Source organism: Neolamprologus brichardi, chromosome 10, assembly GCF_056152115.1.
Source record: "Neolamprologus brichardi isolate AB-2024 chromosome 10, ASM5615211v1, whole genome shotgun sequence".
Classification (NCBI taxonomy): Eukaryota; Metazoa; Chordata; class Actinopteri; order Cichliformes; family Cichlidae; genus Neolamprologus; species Neolamprologus brichardi.
The window spans coordinates 26,350,419-26,368,251 of record NC_142113.1 but is presented as its reverse complement, the minus strand read 5'-3'; the positions used below and the strand labels follow the sequence as shown (position 1 = coordinate 26,368,251).

The 17,833-nt window shown below is 39.2% G+C and overlaps 2 protein-coding genes across 6 annotated transcripts in view; one reads left to right on the top strand and one right to left on the bottom strand.

The window, feature by feature from the left end:
• htr3b (5-hydroxytryptamine (serotonin) receptor 3B) lies at window positions 1–10,195 on the bottom strand. Of its 2 annotated transcripts, XM_087847465.1 has the most exons (10): window positions 9,939–10,195; window positions 9,223–9,260; window positions 8,401–8,564; window positions 8,166–8,210; window positions 7,914–8,023; window positions 7,154–7,323; window positions 5,599–5,756; window positions 1,626–1,836; window positions 834–1,043; window positions 1–426 (listed from the first exon to the last, which is right to left on the bottom strand). In XM_087847465.1, exons 2-10 carry the CDS (start codon window positions 9,254–9,256, stop codon window positions 161–163), a joined length of 1,368 nt encoding a protein of 455 aa, XP_087703591.1. In that variant the 5' UTR covers window positions 9,257–9,260; window positions 9,939–10,195; the 3' UTR covers window positions 1–160. The 2 variants fall into 2 exon arrangements, with proteins under 2 accessions (XP_087703591.1, XP_006785150.1); XM_006785087.2 differs by lacking the exon at window positions 9,939–10,195 and having other exon boundaries at window positions 9,223–9,287.
• usp28 (ubiquitin specific peptidase 28) overlaps window positions 10,029–17,833 on the top strand; it is a 25,398-nt gene continuing 17,593 nt past the window's right edge. The window contains exons 1-6 of one of the 4 annotated variants that reach the window (XM_087847464.1): window positions 10,029–10,209; window positions 10,885–10,962; window positions 12,756–12,833; window positions 14,170–14,290; window positions 14,953–15,040; window positions 16,036–16,198. In XM_087847464.1, the coding sequence (XP_087703590.1) occupies window positions 10,150–10,209; window positions 10,885–10,962; window positions 12,756–12,833; window positions 14,170–14,290; window positions 14,953–15,040; window positions 16,036–16,198 (588 nt within the window). In that variant the 5' untranslated portion in view covers window positions 10,029–10,149. The remainder of the gene's footprint in view (window positions 10,210–10,884; window positions 10,963–12,755; window positions 12,834–14,169; window positions 14,291–14,952; window positions 15,041–16,035; window positions 16,199–17,833) is intronic. The other 3 variants (XM_035905250.2, XM_006785085.3, XM_006785084.3) reach the window with 3 other exon arrangements.

Genomic DNA, 17,833 nt, shown 5'->3' with positions numbered 1-17,833 from the left:
TATTCCGTTCCTCCCCAACACTGTATATATATGAGCACTTCTTGAAGTAGCCTATATTTTTATTTAAATCAGGTTTGTTCTATACACAGCAACAGTGCAGTATTTATCTCTGCAAGTACAGTGGACATAGGCAAGAACTGTTTTTAAATGTGCAGTTAAGTCAAGCAAAGCTCCAGTTGACCCAGAGCAGCAGCAGCGTTCCAGCATACAAGCCCAGAACCAGCAGATAAAGGCGAAACAGGAAGCAGTCGAGCTTAGAGCAGAGGGCCAGCCATTCGCTCTGAGCTGAAGACTCGCTGTCCTCCTGGGAAAAAGCTAGACGGAGGGAAACCAGCTCTCGGAGGAGCCACTCCAGCCCAGTGGGAGTATCCTGGATCTCATTCAGGGACAGCAGATCCTCATCTAGTGAGTTTTCAAGCTCGTAGTCTAAGAAAAAAAAAACATTACACTGTAAGTAATGAATATATATTTATGGAGTCGGAGACAGTTTATATCCTTTACCAGCTTTATATCCTGTACAATAGCCCCATTGACTTGGCCCACTGTGCCACCCTGCTGCTATTCCTCCCTCAACTATTCCGCTAATGCATTTTTGTCCTAATTTCAAAAAGAGTTTCCATACGCTTTGGCACAGTGTGTATTTCTATTCCTATTTTTAGAGCTTAAATTTTCCCACAGATAAGATGTGCCTTGGCTCCCGTTTAAGTGTTTTTCCTCCCATGACTCATGATGTTGTTTTCAATTTTGCTGAAGCAAAGTAAAAAAATAAAAAAAAATGTACTCTTATATCCGCTGCCAATAGCACATTTGGGAAAACGAGTCTTAAAGTTTACCTCCAGATGGGTTTATGTGGTCGAGGGTTTTGATGGAAGTTAAAGCACTCTCAGTAAAGACATGACCAGCTGAGCCGTACTTGTCCAACAGGCAGGCAGACACTGACATTTCCTTGACCTCCTTCTCACTGTAGTGAAGCAGCTTCACAACCAGTATAGACTTGATCAGACTGAGCATCAGCAGGGCCATGCACACCACAAAGAATACCCCTAAATGGAGATTGCATAGTTCAGAAACTTGGTGGAGAATATAGAAACACTTACAAAATGTCTAGTTACATAAAATCCAAACTATAACCGATATTTACAATAAAGCTTTACTGATTGCTCAGACACCTATTTCCATGCTCACAGTCTGATTCTACCTCAAACTGCCTTCATATTGTGACACACTGCCAGTCTTGGGGTATTTAGTCTAAGAGTGATCTTTTCTATGGTTTAACATTACCCTTACTCTTTATAGGTTTTTCATGGAGCACTCTATTTAAGGCAGAGCAGGTTTGCAGCCTCCCCAGATAAATTACTGTGTGTAAAATTAAATGTGGGGAGCACTCAGAGCTTCATAATTTAATTAAGGTATTTCAGATTCTGCTTCTTCAATTAGGCTCCACTTGTTTTTCCTCTTGTATTCCCCCAGTACTACTAGACATACTATTGTCATTCTACAAATTAATGTTTTGCAGACAGTGCACATTGGAATTTATTTGACATTAACCTTTCTGGCTTCAGTTACAGAATAAAAAACAGGATATAGGTTGTTTGCTTTACATATGTGTGTCTTTAAAATCCCACCAATGAGTGAAGTTCTGACAGCAGTAACAGGCAGTTCATCTGTCATGTTGACTCTGAAGACGGTGTAGCCGAGCAGTATGCTGATCTTAAAGGTGATGCGTGTACCGCTGTTCAGAGGCAGGTAGAAGCTCATCACATCTACCAACATGAGGAAGATGCTCGGGATGAGGAGTCCTACCACGTACAGCAGGGGGCGCCGGCGAATCAACACCTGAATAAAAGATGAGGCCAGTGAGCTGAGGTATGAAGGACGGAAGACAGACAGAAATAATATTCACAAGTCTTGACAGTTCACACACCTAATTTTGGAGTCACTTTTAAATATAACCAAGGAATATTTGTTTATCTCTCCAGACAAACAGCTGTGTGCATGAAACACTTATCTCTGACATTTCTGCCCCCAAACCCACCTGAATGGAACTGAGGGACATTTTACTTAGGACACAAAAAAGCAGCAGCACTGTCTTGTTTCACAAAATAAATGTCCTTATTAGTCTGTATAATCCACAAAACACATTATCAGCTGTAACATAGAGGACAACCAGACTAAAAAAAAACAGTTTCTAGCCACAGGCCATCAGGCTACTGAATCACTAACTAATTGTTGAACTGTAATGATCTCTCACCTGTAAATCTGCAAATTTTGTACATTTATATATGTATATATTTATAACACAACTTCATACAATATAAACATTGCATACTCTGCATATATTACACTGTGACAGTGTTGCAACTACTTGCACTTTAAATTCTGACTACACCTACACATAAGCTGCACTTGTTTTACTTTATTATTATTTTCAGTGCTATTTTCTATGTTCAGGGTGAAGTTCACTCTTTATTTTAGTTAGTTGTTATTTAAATGTGTGAAGGGAACCTGCAAAGTAAGGATTTCATTGCTCTGCATAACTACTTGTATTTTGTGGTGTATATGACAATAAACTTCACAAATCTTGAACATATTTTCACTGCCACTCCATCCATTTTCTTTCATTTATTCTGTGTTGGACCGTATCCCAGCTGCCATAGGGCAAGAGGCAGGGCACACACTGGACAGGTCACCAGTTTGTTGCACAGTTAACGCAGACAGGCAACCATTCATTTAGAATCACCTAAATTGTCTAACCCCACTGACTGCATGTCTTTGGACTGTGGGAGGAAGCCAGGGTACCCGGTACGAACCCACACAGACATGGTGAGAACATGCAAACTCCACACAGAAAGACCCCAGCCAGATGGTTGATTTTAACCCAGGGACTTCTTGCTGTGTGGTAACAGTCCTAACCACCGCTGCCTGTTGGCTCCTGTGTGATAACACAAGTGAACTTGTGTGTTGAGTACAAGCAATAATCTAAAATTCAATTATGTCAGATTTTGATAACCACAAACCCTGAAAAACCACCATTAAATCCCTCTCTAGTGTGTTCATGTGTCTGAGCTGCCGTGATGGTGATTAATGAAAAGCTAAACATAATTCTGTTAGAAAGTTTCCCGTCATAACAAGTTGAAACTATCCCTGATAATAATTACCAGCTAACTGATGTTTCACTAGCTGCTGCTGTGAGGGAGCCTTTCATTACTCTCTCTGAGAGAATGAGTCCCCGAAGTAACTTCTGTTTACACTGCACTCGTTAAACTTTGTTAGCATTCACAGCACATATGATATGTAATCACAGGAGTGTCTTATTCATCACATCTAGGACACTCTCTCTCAAAGTCATTTTCCATCGTTCTCTGCAGAATATCAGCTGTCTACAAACACGTCTATCACTCAGCTCGTCTCGATTTGTCAAGCTACAGCCTGCTTCACAAAGTGATTTATGAGCACTACTCTGGTACAGATTGCAAAAATTGCTGGCATCCCAAGTTATCATCACTCGCAAATTAAATATAAATTTGCAAGTCTGACAGTCCTTTCCCATGTTCGGGCATAGGATTCAAGGTTTTCATTTCTTCAGATCAGTTAAAAGTGAGAAAACTAGTGTGAAAGTAGTTGACCCCAATTGCCAAATTCATGAAATGGGCCCCAGTCATCAACGAGAGATAAAAAGAGCCAAACCATTATTATTTATGTAACAACAATATAGCAGTGTGCAGTGACATCAAGTGGCCCACTGTTAAATAAGTTTGTGTTCCAAGGCATGAATAGGCGTCACTATGAATGCTTTAGTGCATTTTTTTACTTCCAAACTGGAATGAATATGTTTGGATTCAGTGTTGGGAAGGTTACTTTTAAAATGTATTCCATTACAGAATACAGAATACATGCCCCAAAATGTATTCTGTAACGTATTCCGTTACGTTACTCAATGAGAGTAACGTATTCTGAATACTTTGGATTACTTAATATATTATCATGCTGTTTACAACTACATGAATGTACTATTGCTGTGATTTATTACTGTTACTGAAAGTCCGCGGCTCCGAACCGTAGTAAAGGGACCTCTGGGTAATACGGTGGGTTCGTGTCGGGCTCGTAGCCGAAAACTAGCTTTACTTTGTTGTCTGGGTCAACCTTGCTAGCGAGAGACAGAGAGAGGCGTTGAAAGGCTGCTGCAACGGGACTTATTGTTTCAGAGGAAAACACGAACACGGTGTACAGTCGAGTCTTAATAGCTTACTTACAACTGGGCTCGTCAGGCACTCTTCTTGGCTGCAGTGGTTATTATTATATTTACATGCTTCCAGCTCCCGTTTTTGCTCGATGACAGCTCGTACTTTTCCTTTCTCTCCCTCCCTCGCTCACAGACACATAACGTGTAAGGCAGTCCATTCTCCCTGCAGCACGGACTACACTGCCTATGATGCTACATTCTTTAGAGCTATACCTGTAGCATTCTGCCTATTAGCTTAGCACAACAACAACAGGCGCTCTCTCACCCAGGAAACACGCAGAGCGAGAGCGTCACCCTGTAACCATGGCAACCGTAACGCTGCCACCTGGAACAACAGAACGTAGCTGTCAAACAAAACCCAAACAGTCCTGACCTGCCACAATATGAAACAGGGAAGTACCGCCGTGTAATCCATTTATTTCAACAAAGTAACTGTATTCTAAATACCACCTTTTTAAACGGTAACTGTAACGGAATACAGTTACTCATATTTTGTATTTTAAATACGTAACGGCGGTACATGTATTCCGTTACTCCCCAACACTGTTTGGATTTCACTTTGACTTTTCATTTCGATGAATAGAGAATCAGGTCTTCTCGGGCTATAGATTTCAATACTGAATGTGTGTAGATTTGTTTGTTCATGTTCAAGTATTTGGGTTATTAATAGCAGCTGAATGTTGCTCTGTTACTTTCTCCAGCTTGTGAAAAGCAACATTTTCTCAGAAGTCAGACGTTTTTATATAAAATATCTATTGCACGCAACAACTCTGTCACAGTGTAACAATATCCCAGTGAGCCATGAAATGCTCCATTACAAAAAAACCCTTGGCTCTTTGAGCTGGATAACTAGCAGCTCCCTGCTCTCCACCTGCAATGGGCTATGGGGCCATTTTGCTCCCCGCTAACAAGAAGTCCATTGATCAGGCAGCCACTGAGACAGTCTCATTATGGTTGCTCACCCTCCCCTGTCTATCAGCTTCTCTCTCTCTATCTGTCTCTTTACTTGCCAGAAACAGCCTCAGCCTCATCATTTGGCATTAGCTCTCTAGCTCAATCCATGAAGGTCGCAGCCAATTGCTTTACACTTTACAATTCCACCGCAACGCTTCAGGGTGTAACCCGCAGAGAACTACAGTTTAAAGCTCACCATCGACTAGCAATCAGAGCCATCACGGCACAGTTACTCTCTCACTTGTTACAGAGCGTTTACGCCTCTGAAGTAATAATCTATCAAACACCAGAAATATTAGTATTTGATTGCTGTTAGATTTATAAGATAACCAGTTTCATTTAAATTACTCACAATAACAGTAAACGTGATGAATGTACGCTAAGTACGATAAGTCACGTACGTTAAACTGGATGTAGGCATATTCAGTTTCGTTTTGTTGACTCAGACGGTAGCGTGAAGGAATGGACAGCAGTTCCCATTCTCCATCATTCATGAACTGCTTTCTATCATTAGCAGTGGTGTTTTCATTCCTCAACAGGGCCAAGTTTATTTCTTGCACTGCAGAGGGAGAGATAATGAAGAATAAAAGATGGCAGAAGAAACAACAGTGAGCGTAGTGTGTATCTGCTATCTCCTTGTACTGTGTTGTCACCTTTGTCTCACAGTGGCAGACAAATCAGTTTCAGATTATTCAGTTTTCCTTCTACTATCCACAGATTTTTAAGCAAGGTGCACTGTCATATTTACATGTCATCTGTCAGCTGTGGCAAACTTTACAGCTGAATGGCATGATAAACACTGCAAATACGGAATAAAATAAGCTCAGCATTTCACTCACTGTCTTTATTGGTTGTCCTAGAGATGGTTCAGATTTTATCAAAGGGCTGAAGCTATGTCGTTTACAAGGCAATGAAAACTGATGGTTGCAAAGGCATATGAAAGAACACTAGCTGAAAATACAAAACATTAACTGTACAGCTTCTACAGTTCGACTGTTTACTGCTTTAGTGGATCACCATAGTCTTTCATCCCATCTTCCTTCTCTCACCCCAACTGGCCACAGCAGATGGCTCCGCCCCTCCCTGAGCCTGGTTCTGCTGGAGCTTTCTTCCTGTTAAAAGGGAGTTTTTCCTTCCCACTGTTGCCAGAGTGTTTGCTCATAGGGGGTCATATGATTGTTGGGTTTTTTTCTCTGTATGTATTATTGTAGGGTCTACTCTACAATATAAAGTGCCTTGAGGAGACTGTTGTTGTGATTTGACGCTATATAAATAAAATTGAATTGAACTGAATTTAATTGAATTGAATTAGAAGAATAAGACAATTTAAGTGTGTTTTGTTGAACTTTATGGAGCAATAGATATCTATGATTCTAGTAACAGATGTAAACTGGGATGAATTCATTAGAGCTTTTGGTTAGATTTTTTAACTTTGTAATATATTGTAACATTTAATTTATTTTACTTAGTTACTGTTCTTACTTTCTTCGAGCAACTGTGACAACATAATTAAGGTTTTCTGATTCTGAAATTATAAAAAACAAAAGTTCAATTAATGTGATACTAAATAAAAATACTGTTGATCTAATCAGCCTCAACCTATTGAATCACCATAGGTGCTCCTATTTTTTCTAATTTCTTTATTTTTATTATTATTTTATTTCTTTGTCTCCCTCCCTCACTAACATAGGCTTTTGGACTGAATAGAGCCCCATACTTCCACACAGCAGCCCGTATAACACACAACACACACACACACACACTCATATATCTCGTCACATTCTGCCTTCTCTTGCACAATAAAAAACAATAAAAACGCTCTTGTTTTTGAGATTAGGCAGATACACCAAGTGAAGTCATTCTGACTGAATTTCTCTACTTAAAGCTGTTGAAATTCTCCACCACAGGTATAAAAACTGTACTCTTCTGCTGTAAACGTAGGCTGATTTTACAGACCTGAGTGCAACAAACTTCGGAAGGTGAGGCTGCAATTCTGCTTGTCAAATGGGAAGGCATACATCTCGAGAGTGCAAGCTAGCACTGCCTGTATGGGCCGTTTGTTCTTTACTGAGCCAGAAGAGTTGACGTAAACGTAGGGGATCGGAGGGGACTTCCCTTCGTCCACACTGGAATGGATAAGAGGAGAAAGAGGGGAGAACAGGTGAGATATGAACATCAAGACAGGCTCACCTTTTGTTGAGCTGATCCATAACTAAAGTGGCTGTTTCGTGCACCATGTCCCATGAATGGGGCCATGCTAAACCAGCACCTATAAATGCTCGTGTTTAACATGAATTCTAACCTAATTTTGATTAGACTTACTGAGATTGAGACGTACATCATTTCCTCTGCCATTAATAAAGTATTGTGATTCTGATTATTTCATGATTACCTCTGGGATGCCAAAATCTAATTTCAAATACAGAAACATGACATCAGCAGTTACCAGAAAGATGTAATTTCCTAACAGTTTACAACTAAATTAAAAAAAAAACGTTGCCATGTTAAAGGATATGTGAATATTTTAATGTACTGCAAATGTAAACCATGTTATCAATTGATGTATTATTGCTTTAATACAATACAAAACAATCAGATCAGTAGGAATCTGCGGTACGTTTCTAAAATCTAAGAAACTTAATGTTTGAGACTTGGGCAAAATTGAAGGACACTGCACTGAACACAAGAAAAAAAGTTTGTGCAGACACTTTCTTACAATTCACTAATGATAACATCAGGTATCCAGATAGCTTCAGATGACAGTGAGATCGCTTTGATACCCTCAAACTCGTCTGGATCCCAAACCAGGAACTCATCTGTCCAGACCTGAAAAGAGCAAAGGATTTTTAAGCTAAACTAAAAAGCTCTTTTATCCATAAAGATATATATTTTATTACACTGAAAAATGCCTTTTTTTTCTTAACTTGTGTAGCAAGAAACAAAAAGGAAGCACAAAAAGGCTATTTACCTGTCTGTACCAAATACTTGTAGTGATGCTCTGAGTCTTTCCATCCTGAAGAAAAGAAAATGAGTTTCAACACAATTTCTAAAACTTTTCTTATATATTAACTCTTCCAAGGTTACTGTTTGAGTTGCTTTGTAAACAACATAGAAATGCATGAAAAGTGATACTGAATAAAATGCAATATCATAAATGTTAGGAGCAATACAAACACAGCAGAAAGCATTCAAAGCTAACATACCACATCAAGGACAGACCGTAGTGTCAGGTCTATGTAGACAGTAGTAGGAGTGGTCCAATTGTGAACAGGTCGAACGCCGCAGTCGTAGTTCTTCAGCAGGGTCCTGGTCAGCTGGTTCAGAGCTGACCTCTTTGGCTTCTCTGGCACACATTCAGCCAGATGGGCTGAAAATTAAAGAAAGATTACCACTTGGACAAACAACTCACATTCACAGGACACAAAGGACAAAACGGTGTTCTGCTACACAGTGGTGCAGAGGAAAATCTGAGGCTTAAACTATTACATCAGTGGATTACTAAAAAAGATATCATACCATATCATGCCTAGACTCAATATCTGTTGATATACAAAAAGAATCGGGTAATTAAGTTTTGGGGTAAGCTGGGGGTATCAAGAAGTCCCCTTTGAATTTCCTGGATCACTTATTAAGTCTTGCAAAAAGGTAGAGAGCTGCATGAGCCATTCATTGTTCCGCATTCCCTTCATTTTGCCACTTTAATGTAAAGCGATGAGAATAATGTAAGGAAATCCACATTTTTAAAATAAATTTGTATGGATTTAAACACATTGTTGAGAGGATGTTTTATAATAACCATCGGCCAAGGTGACCTTTTCTTTATCTCTGCATTTATCGTAACATCTGAATGTGTCTGGTATTGCTGACCAAATACAATAAGCAAAGCAATGGCTCAAACAATTAAAACAAAACAAAAAATCAGGACATGTGACAGCTGCTTCATTCTGATGTGAAATGCCTCAAAGACGAAGCATCTAAATGAATTCATGTGGACATCTCAATCACTTACAAAAAGAGCATCTTACCTGAGATCAGCAGCGTCAGCCAAATGAGAGACATCAAGCTAAAAACCAAGATTACAGGTGTTATCCAAGAGTCATACCCAAAATGATTGCCCTGTTAATGTAGAAATATCCACAGTTTCATCAAATAAGTTCAACAGCAGCAATCCTGACAGGAGGGGAGGAGCAATGAACAGGGTAGAGCAGACATTTTTTTTGGTTGTCATTGATTTTCCACTACCCGGGTAAGGTGATACATATGATAGAAACACCCCAGAGAGAAAGCTCCCTGGAGGTGTTTTTAGTCCAGTTTACAGCTTCGGATGATTCTAAACACTTAAGTATGTGTTGTAAAAGTGCTGGAAGCATCTAACAGAAGAACTAAAGTATGGACTGATGGGTAATTGTACATGTCTGCGAACCAGAGAGTGGAAAATAAAGCCATAAAATGCAAGGCATAAAAATATTTCACATTACAGATTGCCGTGACTGTAATACCATGGATATAAATGCATATCATTTATATTGCAATCACATTTAGTGTCTAGTAAGAAAAGCAGTAATTCAATTACAAAAACAACAATAAGGCTCTTAGAGACGAGGAAATTGTTTTGTTTTTTGTTTTGTTTTTTCTGTAAGAGAGGCGGAAGTCACCGTTTTGTAAACTAGCTACATAATTGCTGTAAAGCCATTAACGTTGGATAATAAATCTGCCATAGACACTAGAAGTATTTCATTACCTGAGGAAACGTCCCGACAATCACGTAACGGGTGCGCGCGGGTTTTAAGTTAGCGATCATTGACTGTAGTTAGCGATCGCTCCAAGGCACGCGCGTGTCTGGATAGGTGAGCGCGCGCAGCTGGCCTGTCGCTCTCGTGCCTGACAGATGGAGCTGGTTTGAGTCGGAGGCAGTGCTGGAAGCGTTTGGGGGAAAAAATCAGAAGGAATTCATGTTTTCGTCTGCAATGAGAGGCGATCAGTCTGAAAATGGAGAAAACTCAACCAACTCGGTGAGAGCTCAGGATGATGGAGCTGCTATTAACACAATAAGTGGCATGTTTGTGACGCCTGAAGAGCTAACCTTAACACTAACCCGTCTGTTGTGTGGGCACAACCCCCGGAGGCCAGTGTGTGTTCAAAAATCTGCGATTTTAAAGTTTCCTCTGATATTCTTTAATGTAACCCAAAATAAAAATACATTTTAAAACGTTTTCAAATTTAAAAAAATAACGTTTTTGAAATCGGCAGGCATAAAATACACTTTTTATTTTTAAATCAAACTTCTGACATGGCTTTTTAACCCGATGTGACTACTTAACTGAGCCTTGTTTGATTGAACTTCTATTTTTTTTTTTTTTTGCTCGTTTAGTGACCAACAGATAAAATAATAACACTTTATTTATGCAGAGTTTTTTGTATAAGAATACATCTTTTATTAATAATTCCCACTAGTTAAACGTAAACTACGTAACATTTACACTTAAACCGTTATTTGGCTCAGTAACTATTAATCCAACCGATTGCTCTTTCAATAGGCTTTTGTAATTATTCTAAGACAGTGTGTGGAGCTTAGTGATGTTATACTTCAGGGAGGACTTTCCTCTAATTATATATGATGTGGTGTTAATGAAAATGCAATGCAATCTAAACGTTTATTACACTTTTTTAGTTTGGTATTGACACAGGAGGTGTGTTTGAAAGACAGAAAGAGACAGACCCACTACTGCCCTCTCACCATGCCTGGTGGCATGCCTGGTGGCATGGTGAGTGGAATGATAAACAGAAGCCTGTGCTATCCATGTCAGCAGCTGAAAATAGAGGCTAACCAAGAGGGTCTCAGATAGCCCTTGGACTCCATATAAGTCTGGTCAGCCTGCTCCTGGCTTCCTTTGTGTGTAAGAGAAAGATACCATGACATGTGCACCTGGTGTCAGGGTTGCAGGCTTTATATAGAGCCTCTAACTCAGTAAACGCGTGTTATTTCTTTTTTAAAACTTCATGGGTCTGTGAGGTCAAAGTACATGACTGCCTGGGAACACTTGTGTTTGCCTGTCCTTGTGTGGAACAAATAATGTGGTGGTGGGAGACTGACCATGCAAAGCCCGCTGGCTAAGAGAGGGAGATCTAATTGGAGGAAGGGTACCTGAAAGTGCCCCCAATTGGCCAGTGTCCCTGATTCATTGGTCTGCTTGAAACTAAACAGAGAAGGCAGATACACATACTGACATCCCAGCAAATCGCTAAGGTTTATTCAGTTGCTCCCTTTAGGAATCTCAGCGGATCATTTCCCTCCATCTCATTATCTCCCTTGCATCCTGTTCTGTCACACCAGCCAGTCTGCATGTCCTCTTTCAGTTCATTAATCTTCTCTGTGGTCTTCCTCTTTTCCACCTGCCTGGCAGCTCCAGCATCCTTTGCCCAATATGTGCATTATTCTTCCTCTGCACATGTCCAAGCCATCCCAGCCTTGGCTTTCTCACGTTGTCTCCAAACTGCTCAACCTGAACTCTCCCTCTAATGTACTTATTTCTAAAGCTGTCCATCTTTAACATCTTCATCTACATCTCCTGGCTTTTTGTCAGTGTCTGATCTGACATTTTGATCAATTGATCAATTTTGTTGTTGTGGAACTCACCGATAAATTACTGCCTCTCAATATCTCTAGCTATTCCAAAGCTTCTTCCAACTATGTTTCAGTTCTACTCATTGGAAATGTAATTTCATTTTTGTTTAACTGTTCCTACTGCCTATGTAAGTCACAGAATAGAGATGAGCCACACATGAGCCATGCACTTATGTGGTCCTCAGTTTTTTCCACTCCATGTACAGGAGGACTAAGGAGGACTATAAGTGGGATGACACACTAACCTTGACATCTTTTGGTTACCACAAGTGACTTTCTTAGACTGGTCTTGTGTACCCTCAGTACTGGTGATATATAGACCAGACATCACTTTCTGGCAGGAGTAATGCCAGCTGAATGATTGTGAGATCCCCTCTGAAATCCTGGTGTTTTCTCTGCTGAGGGAATGCTCATAAGGAAGTTGACTGGTGTTTTACTTTTGAATTCCTTTGGATAAATCATCTTTTTTGCCTCTTCTGACAACAGGGCTCTTTTTTTCTCTTTTGAAAGTCAATTTTTCACATTTTTCTTTCTTTGAGTGCCATTTCAGCTATCAGAGAAAAACTACCAATAGCTTTTGGTGAGAACAAAAGCACTATTCACTTATTTTGTTGGTGGCGTATTCTTTACAACATATTTCATTCTTGATGGAGGACAGACTTGGATAGTGAAAGCAAGGATTATTGAGCCAATCTAAATGGAGGACTTATTGTTGCCATCGTTACAGTAGTGATATTTATTTCGTAACAGTTGTAACTTCAAAGCCAATACTTGTGATCGCCTACTTGTGCTACAGTTATGTCCACTTTGTCTACCCAAATGGAAATGAAATGCCAGCCCATCACTGCCTCTAATGCATGGATCCAATACAGGAAGTTGTGTGTAATGGTGATAGAAAGATCTAAAGTCTGCCTGGTGTTTTCGTTCTCTCAGCAGAGTGAAATGCTGATCAGCCAGCTGAGGGAGATCACTGGCATCCAGGACCAACAGATCCTCTACAGAGCCCTGAATGTAAGGCCCAACAACTTAGCATCAGCTTTTAGAATCTGCAGCATCACATGTTTTGGGTACTACAGTTGTTTGACACTATGACTTTCAGACAGTAGAACAACATTCACGGGATCCCCATGGCTGAGAGATTTGTAGTTTTAATGTGATTAAAAAGCTTGTAGGCCACTTAAAACACCATGAACCACAAACTGATAGAGCTAACACCATTTCTTATTTAGCCTGCTCAGCAGACCAGCCTCAACAAGAATCTGCTGTTTCACTACATTTTAATATGATTGTCTATATAGTCGACTAATGAAGGGGTTTAGGTCATGCTAACCTGAACGTACATTTCATGGAAGAAAAGGTTTACACTTTTTCTTCCACTCATCAAGCTTCTCTCTCCCTGTTGCCACAACATTTGAAACGTGTTATGGGCTATTATAAAATGATGACATTATTAAAGGTACTAAATGGACACGATTTATTCCAGACATTCAGGAAATTGTTTATATTTAAAATGATTTTTGAGAAAGAAATGAAATACATAGAGTAAAGACTAATCTGAGACTAGTGTATGTATTTTTTAATTGATTATTTGCTCACATCTCATAATGGTAAAGTATCCTTACAAACATTCCTAGATTAATATCCAGATTCCCTAAAAATGTGAAACATTTCTAAGTTATGCTACGTCTGGTAAATGCATCTCCATTTAAATGCAACTTTATGAGTAATGCTGCTAACAGATAAGCTAGCAAACATCCTGAAGCCATGCTAAAGAAATCCAAATGGTAATGTAAGTAATGGTGAGAATTCTGCTTTTAGCTGGAGAAATATATTAGACAGTTTAAAAGGTAGGAGATGTTTTATAGCAAGATTTAATACCATGAAGAACATGAATCTAAAACTGTTAAACTGTAGCAATCCATTCCCGCACTATTAGCCGGCTAAAGTCTTTGAAGTGTAAATTATGTTAAAGACCCCATAGGGTCCCATTTTTTCACTCCAGCACTCTACCTCAAGCTTACAATGTTTAAATACAGCTGCATATGAAAACCCCGTTAAAAGATTGAATGAATTGGAACATCATAAAAGTAACAGTACATTAAACACACTGGTTAACTTTCACAGGCATCGTGTAACCAGTTGCAGACAGCAGTAGGGTTATGTATTCGTTGAGTCATACAAGTTGTTTAAAGCACAATCGACTGGATAAGGCCATGTGTTTATATTTTGATTTGTGTGTCTTTAAAATGTGTTGATTTATTCTTGTGATGTATCATTAGATGTTGCAGTCACAGATAAAATCCTCAATATTTGTTCTTTTATATATTCCTTCTTCTCTCTCCTCAAGGTCAGTCAGGGGGACATTGGACATGCTGTTGGACTGCTGACAACCCAGACTGCAGAGGTTCAGGACCCTGGAGAACCACAGGAGTCAGGGACATCTGGAGAGGCTTGGGAGGGCCAGAAAGGTACTCTGGGGATGCAAATTGACACAAAGCTGATAGCAGAAGTGACACTTCCAGCACAAATGAAAACTGAACTTAATGGATGAATATAAAGAAAGCTTTACTATGAGACACTAAAAGAGAAGAGAAGACAGCAGTAAATGCATTCAGTTGGCCAGCAAAAGGCTGTTGGTTTGAGTCCAGCCGGAGACACAAATCTCCTTTGGGGTGGCGTCAAGAAGGGCATCCAGAGTAAAACTCTGCCAAATCAAACATGTGGTGACCCCTTGTGGCAAGGGGGCAGCCAAAAGTGGCTACTACAGATTTGCCAAAATTGACTGACTTATGTGTGGCGTTAGGGAAATTAGGTATGAAACAGATAAGGAACACACTGCTCTTCAAACACAAGCAAAATGTAAAAAGAATGTGTCAAGCATTTCTTTTTCGAGGTGAACTTACACATATTTTAATATACATTTAAAGTATTGCCATTCATAGCCGTCTGTTTGGGGATTTTAATGGTAAGTAAGCTAACAGGAGAATATCTGAGCAATGTTATGGGTCATCCATTTACTTTAGTTGGAAAACAATGTTTGAGTAAAGGCAGAGTCACATAGAAGAAACAGAATTTTATTATGAATTATAGGATCTCTGTTGTAACGCTGTTTTTTTTTTTTTTTGTTCAGGGCTTCCTAAAGATGAACTGCAGACCGCCATAGAACTCAGCCTGCAGGAGTCCCACAAAGCCCAGGAAGAGGAGCGAGAATTTCATAGGTAAAGGACAACTTTTCATTTGATACAACACTTGTTTTTGGTTTAATTCACTTTTTAATTTCAATAGAGAGAACTATGAAAGTTAAAATGTTAGCGGCATGAGTGTTTTTCCTCTCAGGCTACTAAATGGCCATGGATGCCACAACTATTATCTCGGCTGTGTAAGTGTTACACAGCCAAAACTCTCAGCAAAGGTCACTGCTGACACCTGACAGTTCACACAGAGCAAAAACACACAAAACAGTGTGGTCTAGCAGTTAATCTGAGATCAAACGTAGATAAAATAGCAAAGAACTTTAAGTGTCTGCCTACACTTTCTCTCTAGCCATGCTGGATGGATTGAAATGAAATTTCTTTCAGATGATAACCATCTATCAAAGACCTTGATTCATTGACCTTTGATGAAAAGGAGATTTCATTTATTTAATCATAGATGGCTCTAAGATGATTTAGCTCCATGTCTTTGGGGAACCTCAGATTTCTTAACATTTCATCCCACACAGTGTTTCAGTTTACACTGAAAATGGGTAGTTATGGCGGTTTTGGTCCAGCTGTACCCCACACAGTTTACCCAAGGACACTTGGGTAAACTGTGTGAAGCTTGGGAGCTGCAGTTTTAACACTGAACCTGGAGTTGCTTCCAGTAACAGGCCAGCGTTTTGCATTGCAGCTCTTTTGCCACTGAGATGTGAACAGATGAATAGGGCAGTCGCTTCAGTATAGTTCATTCACCATGAGCTGTTCTTCATTTCAAATGCTGGATTTAATGTATAAGCATGTTGATGCTCATAATCCCCACAATACTGATTACCTGTTAGACTCATTTGCTCCTCTTGGTGTACATTTAATGTTTTTCTACTAATCTTTTTGGGGTGATTTTCCTTATAAAGATTACATTATACTAACCCTAACCCATAACACTGGGAATGAGTTAACCTGTGTTCAGTAGCGTTGTCAGATAAACCATTTTAAAGTGGTGAACTGATGTTGTGCAGGGCTCTGGAAGCCAGTGCAGAGGAGAATGCTGCGAGAATAAAGAGGAAGAGATGTGAAGCCCAGAGTGAAATGTGTAGCCCTGCAGAGTGGATCCGTCAGGAAGACTGGCCTGTGGGCATTCGTAATGTAGGAAACACCTGCTGGTTCAGTGCTGTCATCCAGGTGAGGACAAGGAGCTTTTTTCACCTAACAAATAATAAGATGAAAAAGGAGCATTTTGGTTACAGAGGTCAGATTAATAACAACAAATGTCCATAAATATAACCGCCATCATGCTTCACAGAGAGATACTAAACAGTCAAAATGTTGCTAAAATCTATTATTGCTTGTAAAATAGTGTAATTTATTTAGAATGAAAAAAAAACTCAATCATCAATATGATCAAATAGGAACACATGATATTGTAATGCCATAAACGTCCTGAATATGTTGATATAGAATGAGATCGATGTGAATTTAAGCAAATGGATGTAATACTTTAATTGACTTGTCTGTAACAGACTTACTTATAAGTCCATATAAAATAACTATCTTACAATTTAAGTATTTAAGACAAGTTTAAAACATATGGAAGAACAAATATGCAAAACATAATAGAGAATCTGTTGACTTATAACAGATATTTACCACCAATTCGAGGAGGAATTAGGAGGTTGAGGGTTAGCATTAGCAGTCACAAGTGTTTTAATTTTTTTTTCTTTTCTTTTTTTTACTTTTTGTTTTAAGTTGTTTCATTTAGTTTTCTAAATTGATTTTCTTGATTCATTTTTGGTTGAAAGCATTTTGAGTTTCAGTCTTTTTAATTATCATTGTATAGGGCATATGTCAGAGGCAAGATTTAGGAAAATCAGTTCAGGTATTACAATAAAAACACTACTTTTTTTGAAAGCAGCTGACTCACAATCTTGTGGACATCTATCGTCTCAAAAACAAGTCCACCAAAGCCTCATCAGCCAAGCTGTAATAGCTTAAGCAGTAAACAGTTTTAAGTTTAATTTTAGTTGACTGTAGTAACCCTGATACCCACTAACATAAATTAGTGTTGTATTTTTAATGTAGTGTATATATATCACATGTCGATGTTAGACCCATATGACACTTGACCACAAAAGTATTCAAATTCATATTCAGAAAACATAGCGATACCTAGCATGTATTCTGTTGCATGAAACTCATCACCGATCTCCACCTGTTCTAACAGTCTCGCCTCTGTTGCTCCCAAGACCTAAATAGCTCTTGCACTTAGTTCAACAAACATTTATAGACTTGGAGTTTCCTTTCAAAGATTTCTAACTTCTCTTGATCCAGTGTCAATCATTACATGTCTGTTTTGCTTTCAGCAATATCTGTCACCTAGTTTTTCCATGGTAAAATTTGACCACACTGGGTTAAAATGTACAGTACAGACATCTTTTTAAAGCGAAAGCAGAACCTGTTCAGCTACACAAGAATCTCCCTTCTATCTCACCTTTTCATCAACCCTCTATCATGCTAATAAAGTTAAACATCTTCCCGGTGAGCTTGAGCATACAGTATTAATCTGAGCTCTTAATTCTATTATAAGTCCATTCCAGCTAACTTAACTTTTCCAGGCCTATCAGGTAGCTCGGCAGAAACCAGAACCCTAACTGAGATACACCGGCTATATTGATAATTAAATAGCGAGCGAGGACGGAGTGACCGGTGGCAGCCTGAGTATAAAGTAAACAGAAGTGTGGCTGTGATTGTTTCTCTCTGTTAAACTCAGATATGCTGCCATATCCGTTAAGAAGTCCCACCCGCATATGACGGGGTTTT

Coding starts and splice junctions, on each gene's coding strand:
- htr3b (XM_087847465.1), bottom strand. CDS start 9,256: ATGTCTCTCATTTGGCTGACGCTGCTGATCTCAG. Junction 5,757..7,153: donor CCGAAGTTTGTTGCACTCAG/GTCTGTAAAATC, acceptor CTCCCTCTGCAG/TGCAAGAAATAAACTTGGCC. Junction 427..833: donor CCACATAAACCCATCTGGAG/GTAAACTTTAAG, acceptor TTTTTTTCTTAG/ACTACGAGCTTGAAAACTCA.